The sequence below is a fragment of the Emys orbicularis genome, chromosome 3 (genome assembly GCF_028017835.1).
Source record: "Emys orbicularis isolate rEmyOrb1 chromosome 3, rEmyOrb1.hap1, whole genome shotgun sequence".
Lineage (NCBI taxonomy): Eukaryota > Metazoa > Chordata > Testudines > Emydidae > Emys > Emys orbicularis.
In genome coordinates, this window is record NC_088685.1 from 160,282,421 (window position 1) to 160,290,814 (window position 8,394).

General features: G+C 42.0%; 1 protein-coding gene across 1 annotated transcript; it reads left to right on the forward strand.

Annotated features, from left to right (window-relative positions):
• Positions 1–1,677: 1,677 nt before the first annotated feature.
• LOC135876765 (left-right determination factor 2-like) lies at positions 1,678–6,146 on the forward strand. The gene is made up of 4 exons (XM_065402101.1): positions 1,678–1,942; positions 3,282–3,528; positions 4,601–4,840; positions 5,807–6,146. Exons 1-4 carry the CDS (start codon positions 1,678–1,680, stop codon positions 6,144–6,146), a joined length of 1,092 nt encoding a protein of 363 aa, XP_065258173.1.
• Positions 6,147–8,394: the final 2,248 nt, after the last annotated feature.

Genomic DNA, 8,394 nt, shown 5'->3' on the forward strand with positions numbered 1-8,394 from the left:
CATCCCCAAATTTTGGTTTGGGAATCTGGCCATAGATCTGAATTTTATGGGTTATCCTATCCATGACAACATAATGGAGAATGTAAATCTATAAAGAAAGCTGCTTATGAAAAGCCTTTAGAGACAATTTGGGCAGTTACTAAAGCAAAGTAACTTTTACTAACCTTAACCTTTAGTTAGTAAAATAACTTTTTTCAAAAGGTTCTATTCCCTTCCTTCACCCTTTTACACCAGTAGGCTCAGGTTTATGTAAACTATAGATGGGCCAAAAGAGGGTGGTTTTATTTTGGCTTGACAGAACCTTAGTAGTTGGGTCCTCAAACCAGGCCCTATTCAGAAAGAATCAAGGGGTTGGGTTACATTTTTTCAAGTTTGCCTTATCTCTGTAGAAACAAGCAAAAACAGTGGAGGCTGGTGACATCTGAAAGTGGGCTCAACTTCAGGCCCATCTACAATTAGAAGAAATGTCAATGTCATGTGACCTCCCTGTCTGGAAAGGATGAAACATTAGAACTCACAAAAAATGTCAAGTTGCTCTAACATTTCATTGATCAAGATGCTATTTTTCAATTCCCTCCTCGTGGGGCTTGTGAGGAATTAGTCTTCCAGTTGTTATGCGTGCAAACTTCAGGGAAGCAAATGATGTAGTTTCAAAGTTGAAAAGGTAACTTAAAAAACAACAACCTGATTTACCAGGTTAGCTTTATTTCGCACGGACAGCCATCTGCTGTGATAATTGATATTGCTGAAGCAATGGGATGGGTGATGGGGACTGTTGGGCAGACAGTATCCCCCAAAAGCAGAGTTTGGTTTCTGACAGTTGCCAAAAGATAATCTATGTTTGTATAATGCAGCCTTTTTAAAAACACAAGCTATGTTTAAATCTACAAGAGATAAAATTGAGGACACTTTTCTAAAATGTAGAAACAGTACATTTTCAGAGTTCTATAATTCAGAAATATCTTGCTTGGTTTACAAGGCAATAAGCCATCAAAATGGTAGGATTTGTGATTATTTATCACCGAGCATGGGCTTGGCACAGTCCACAAAGATAAAAGCAGTCCCTGCCCCAAAGACCTTATGATTTAGAATTAAATATTCTTAATATCTGTATCGTTTTGAGACTGAACTTTCACCTGTCCCGCTGATGAATTATGCATCTTAAAGATATTGTCTGCCCAATTGTAGTTGTGAGCTCCTTATGGTAGGAACTGTGTCTTCCGGGGAGTTGTACTGTGGTGGTGTACATAAATGATAATTTCATACTCTGCAGAAATGTTCCCTTTGACCCAGACTGAGCATGAGACATTTCAGGCCATTAAGAGCTTTGGAGGGCAAAAGTGAAAAAGGAGCTAAAAAGAATGGAAACCCTGTTCCAACCTAAAATAACTGGAGACTCTCCTAAATATTTCTTATATTAACTTCACAGCACATGAAGGTGTTAATATGTCTTGTTACTACCAATGTGAGAGTATCCCTTTCAAGTCCTCTGCTTCACCTCCACTTGTGGAATTTGTTGTGCCAGTGGGACCGGACTTGCTATAAAAATCCAGCACATTAGGTCCCTTTCCCATTCAGGCAGCTTGGGAGCTTGAAGAGGCATCTCTGCCAAGAGCAGCCTCCAGGGAGAGTGATCGGTTCATCCATTCTGATAAGCTGTTTGGTGACTGACAGAGGATGAGTGTGAGGCTTGGCTGGATGGTCTGTGTACTCTGCCTAGCCACCACTGCCAGTGGATTAACCCAGAAAAAGCTGAAGGAGGCTTTGCTGGAGAAACTGGGGCTTTCTGAGGTTCCAAAACTTCAGAAGAGAGACCTAGTGAATCTAGTTATCCCAGATCACATAAGGAACAAATATATCTCCATGTTGAGGCGCCACAGAGTGAAGAGAAGAGCCTTGCCAAGTTTGGCTGGCATCCTGAGAGGAATCCCGGGCAATGCAGGTAAAAATGCTAGCATTATTACAATTAGTTTAGCAAAGCCCCAGATCCAAACACCCACTGAATTTGGGGGAAGTTCAGATCCAGATATGCATCCAGACTTTCTGGATTCCAAATATATAATGGGCTGAACAAAAACCATAGTGCCAAACTTGGGGGAATTTCAATTTGGATCTGTTTCTGGAGCTGAACGTTACAGCTTAGGACCCTTCTCTATTTATTATTATGTGGATAAAATAGATGTGCATAAAGTAATGGTGGTTTAAAGACTAAAGCATAACAAGGAGGATTGCATGGTCATTACAATTGCTATTGGAGCGGGTTGAAAAGTGTGTTTATTCCTATAGAAAATTTTGACAAAAAATTAAAAAATATTTTTAAATCAGAACGTCCTCCCCTCCCCCACCAGTTTCTAGCTCAGGGGTCGGCAACCTTTCAGAAGTGGTGTGCAGAGTCTTTATTTATTCACTCTAATTTAAGGTTTCGCGTGCCAGTAATACATTTTAACATTTTTAGAAGGTCTCTTTCTATAAGTCTATAATATAGAACTAAACTATTGTTGTATGGAAAGTAAATACAGTTTTTAAAATGTTTAAGAAGCTTCATTTAAAATTAAATTAAAATGCAGAGCCCCCCGGACCGGTGGCCAGGACCCGGGCAGTGTGAGTGCCACTGAAAATCAGCTCACGTGCCGCCTTTGGCACGCGTGCCATAGGTTGCCTACCCCTGTTCTAGCTAAAAACTGCAAAAATGTCAGTTTTCATTTTTTTGACCAAAAAAAATCAAAACGTTGTGAGGAAAGCAGGTACTTTCCATGCAAAGTTTTGTTTAGTCAAAACTCAATTTTCAGTCAGAAAAAATTTCAGCAGGAAAGTTCTGATTAGCCTTACATGTTATATTAGTGCTATTTATACCCAAAATCTCAGCAGGCTCAGCATTCAAAAGATTTACATTGTTTTCCGGGGCAGTTACCAAAAGCCAGTTGTCTCTTTAAAACAGTCCAACAGTCTGTTTTCATACAGAGATCTGTAAAATAAATATGCCCAGTCATTGGTGTTTTTGAGTTCTGGGGGAAATAAAATACTTATTCCTTCCCATTATCCACCAGGTTACAGAGAGCCATGCAGAGGGAGATGATGAGGGCATTTACAAGGCATTGATTCAAATGTGCATTAGAAAAGACGTGTTTAGTACCTGTGTAGGGACTAAGAGGCCCACTCTTTGGAGTATGAGATGAGTGTGTTGTGATAATTAGGAATGAAAGGGAAGTGTTAGGGCTTTGCTTGTGTGGGATGGAAATGATGCTGAGCTGGGCTCTCCTTGTTGTTCCCAATGTACACAGATATTGCAGGAGAAGTTCTCTATTCTGATACCACACGCCAGAATCTGGTCTTTGACATGGAAGGGAGAATACCTGAAAACAGTGAAGTGACCATGGCTGAACTAAAACTTTTCAAAAAGCCCCTGAACAGAACGAACATGCCTACAACCAAGCAATCTCACAGGCCAGTCACTAACGCCAGAGTCAGCGTGTACTGGGTGCAGATCCAAGCTGACGGCACCAACAGGACTTCCCTGATTGATTCCAGGTAAGAAATTATCCTTTAATGTGGATATAGCTGCATTTTAGGAACTTGGTTTTACTGGGCCTGATTCTGATGTCACCTACACTTGTGTAAATCAGGAGACACTCCAATGAACCCAGTGGAGCTACACCTGTAAACAACTGATGTGAGATCAGAATCAGGCCCACAGCCCTTGCTCTGGCACAATTCCCACCTAAGTAAAGACTGCAGGCTCTGGCTTTGTATCCTCTTTTAATTCCATAATGAGTTCGTAAGAACAAGGGCGTCTTTATTTCTTACAAAGATTGCAATATTAATCTTGAAGTGGCTGTATTTCTGTAATTTGTCTGAAAGCTATACATTATAATACAGTTAAAAAATTGCAATCTTAATAATTAGTTCTAGTCTTTTGCTCTGGCATAGCCTTCTGTCTCATTCACATCTCTCTCTCTCTTTTTCTGTTTCCGATTTTGAAAACACTGATGGATTGCTGGCTTTTCTTCTTCTGAAGATTTATTTCATTGGTCATTGACTATGCAAATTCCGTACAGTGGCTGTGATTCTGCACCACTGAAGTCTATGAAAGCTTTGCAGTTGACTTCAGTGGGGGCAAGATCAGACACAAAAGCTATAAAACTCATTTCTGCATAGAACTTTATAGACCCAATTCAGCTCTGGCAAAAACAGATGTAAATGACATTGTTTTTAAAGGGCTTGCACTTGTTTATGCCAGGGCTGAATATGGTCCTGCATTGTCAAAACTCTGTCAAATCCTAAGGAATTCTTTAATGTGAATGGATGTAGTAGTTCTTTAGTTAGTACCTCAACATTTGCTACATGAGTATATCTATATATCTCTTAAAAATAAGTGTTATTATTTTTGACTAAAGTTTAATAATTGCTATCCATTAAGAATTATTGTACAGTCAGGGCACATGGCAAACTAGAGGGACTAAATTCATCTCTGGTATAATACCATTGTTATAAACAGAGTTTCACCAGGCATTATCTGGCTGAAGACAGCTATGAGTTGCAGGTCCTATGCCTTCAATTCCCTGAAATAGACTCTTTTTTTTGTCCTGACCTTGTCACACAGGTTGGTTCCAATAATGGAATCTGGTTGGAGGAATTTTGACGTGACCCAGGCTGTACATTACTGGCTAAAAGCCAAGAAGCCGGGACCAATGCTCCTGGAGATTTGGATTGAAGGAGAAAGGCTAGGCAGCTATGCCTCAGAAATGGCCAAAGTCGTGCGGTTTACCTCTCAGGATCCTTTGGATAAAGCCCTGGGCAAACCCGAGTTGGTGCTTTATACCCTCAACCTGGAAGAATATGGGTATGTGTCAAATCCAAGTCTATGCTGTCTTTGGTATTTGGTCGCTAATTCATACTGAAGATAACATTTCAGGCCAGGTTTGGATAGGCATGATTTAGTTGCAAAACTCCTACAGTGGGTACGGTAGGCGAAAATACAAGGTGGTCTTAAAGTTGCATAGACAGGTAAATAATGTTTCACAATTAGAAATGAAATGAGCCACAAAGTTTGGATAAAGATCTGGTTCCAAACTTCCTAAAATTTGGACTATTTGGACATGGGGTTTTAGTTAGGCCCATTCTAGAGCTAGGAACCAGCTGTGAAGTTCAGATCTAGATCCAAACTATCCCAAAGGGTTTTGATTAGGGTCTCTAGTTGTAATATATTTTACAAATAATCATTCAGATCACGGAAACACAGAGAGAGTAGAGGAGACAAACATATCTGGGCTGGGAGGGATAGTATTGAATTTTTAGAGCCAGAGAACAGAAGGACTGATTCTCCATGGCCTTGCATCTTGTGTAGTCATTTACACAGAGGAAAAGTAAGTGCAAGAGTTTGTAAAACACTCCTGTTCTGATATGATAGCATTTTACACTTTGCACTGTGTAAAGGACTGCACAAGGTGCATAGCAATGGAGACTCAGGCCCAAAGGACGCAGCTTTCCCAGTTAGAAATAAATCACTGCAAATGGAATAGCTAGGAAGTTTCTTTACTTTAAAGCCTCTCCTTTCCCCAGATTTACTGAGCTCATTTCTGTACTTAAATACTTGAACTAAGAATGGGTCTGAACCCTCACCTTGGATCTAAACATCCCTGAATTCTGGGGGCAGGCGGGGTGCTAACCCAGAGCCAAGCTTTGCAGCTCAGGCCCTTCTCTGATGTTAATGACAAGGACTGTTCTCCCCCCGACCCCCCCAATCTTTCAGCATGAGTCCTGATTTTCAGTCACAGAGACATTATTTCTTGGCTTTGCTTTTTGATAGGGGGCCTGGAGACTGCAAGGAGGAAAGCATGACGAAGAAACCCATCTGCTGCCGGCAGGAACACTACATCAACTTCCGAGAACTGACCTGGACTCAGTACTGGATTATTGAGCCTGCGGGGTACCAGGCCTACCTCTGCATGGGGGGCTGTGTGCAGGCCAAGGGCCTCTTGCGCCGCTTTGGCTATGGAGAAAGAACCTGTGCCGTGGTGGAGAGCTCCCCACTTCCCATGATGTACCTAGTCAAGAAGGGAAACTACACGGAAATCGAAGTGGCTGAATTTCCTAACATGATCGTAGAAAAATGTGGCTGCGTTATGGACAACATAGCAGTGGTGTAAAATAAAGACACATGGCGCGGGGCCTGGCTGCTCTTGCAAGGGGGAGGGGACCTTCAGGAATCCCTTCCTCCCTTACATTCGACAGAGGTAGACACAGTCCTAGAGCTTGCACTCCCTGTGTGCATGGTGCAGGCAAGTGCTGCCATCAACCCTAGATGCTGCAAAAGGGGTCCTAGACATGGCTCAGCTCCCCTCCCCGCCCCTTCATGCCAGCTGGTTGTCGGGGCTGGCACAAAGGACTTTGCATATTGCATCCTGTAAAAGGGTTTGGGCAGTTGCTTGGAACTGCATTTGCTCCCGTTGAGGAATTGTGCCTGTCTGTGTCCTCTGCTGGCCGTGTGACTCCGGTCATTGCATCCAGTGTGGTGCCCGCCACTGATGCAGCAATGGCTGATAAAGACAGTCCGTATATACTCATGTGTTTTGCTGCCCTGTGTACTTGATAAATATGAAGCCTGGCTCTCTCCTTACACCGGTGTAACGCCATTGACTTCAGAATCAGACTCATAGCGAACGCCTGCAGAGGAAAGCAGAAGTAGCAGTGATGTTTTCCAGCTGAAGAACTGTTGAACCAATCATTCTTAACCGTGTGTTGAAATCTCATGCCCACTAATTTTGTCAGTGTGTCAGTCCTGACCATAAAAACATACTTACCGTGAATCACAGACCAGAAGCACTTAAATGTAAATACTTTACAACTCAAAACTGTCTATTTCTCATCTTTATACCATAGGTTTAGGGTCTGATCCTTCAATCCTGAAGTCAATGGGGATGCTGGGGGTAAAGACCGCTCACATGATGAGTAAGGGTTTGCAGGATCAGGCCCTTATTTTTTCAAGTTGTATGTCACAATCATTCCAGAGTAGATTTTTTCCCCTTCCGTCTTGTATATTTTGAAACACTAGGAAAACAATAAAAGTATAAAATTAAAATGTTGATGTCTTTTGTTGGTAACTATTACTAGCGAGGAGGGTGCTTTATTGTGGGACAGATTACTGACAAATCTAAACTGATAAATCCACATTCATGAAAGATATACCTGTAATGACTAGACAAAATGTACATCTGGTAAATGAATATGCATATATCCTATATTTCTGTATGAGCCAGATTCTGCTTTCAGTTACAAATCTGGAGTAACTCCATTGAATTTAATGCACTTATTCCAGATCGACCTCAATCTGAATGAGATCAGAATCTGGATCTAAGTATATATATGATGACTTTTTATATGTCTATCTATCTTTCTATACAGACAGCAGTTGGGTTGAGCCGTTAAGTGGCAACACACAGCCAGGGCCGGCTCCAAGCACCAGCGCAGCAAGCAGCTGCTTGGGGTGGCCAACGGAAAGGGGTGGCACGTCCGGCTCTTCGGCGGCGGGTCCCTTGATCCCTCTCAATCCCGCCGAAGCAGCGGCAGTAGAGCTGCCGCCGATGTGCCGCCGATCTCAGCTTTTTTTTTTTTTCCCGCCGCTTGGGGCGGCAAAAATGCTGGAGCCGGCCCTGCACACAGCACAAGTGCTTCTCTCCTGACTCCATCAGTTTCTGCAGAATTTGAGCTTTTATTTACTTTTAAAAAAGAAACTTTACATCCTTGTGAAAGGCAAAATCTTCTGAACATGATCCGATGCATTGCTAACGCTGCCCCTGCAGCCAATAAGGCTGAAATAACAACTCTGAAAGGTGTGAACTGCCCCATTCATGGTTAAGGCTGTTGACTCTGAAGATTAATTGAGACACTTTTAAATAATAGGAACACAGGGATGGGCACACTGAATCAGACCAGTGATCTGTCTATTGTCTGTCAGTATATTGTGTCTGTCTCAGTGGCTCCAGAGAAAGGTGCAAGAAACCCTGAAGTGGACAATTACGGAATAATTAATCATAGGGGAATTTTCGTGCTCAACCCCATCATAAAGACATAAAGATTTTCTATGCCTGAAGCATGAGGGTTTATATCCCTTCTAAAGTGTTTTATCCTATCTAATGCAACTGTGGATTTTCTTATTATCCATATAAAGGCCTAATCCTTTTTTGAATCCTTCTAGGCTCTAGACCTCAGTGTTAGCTAATGGCAATGAGCTCCACACATTAAGTTTATCAGTTTTAAATTGGTTATATTTCAATTTCATTTAATAAATTGTCCAGCTGACAGAGAGGGAGGTGTCTTTCCCCACACTGGTGAGACAGAGAGTAGTTATGGGAAAGCTGCTGGGAAAAGGTGCATCTGATCAAAGGGTAAACATGC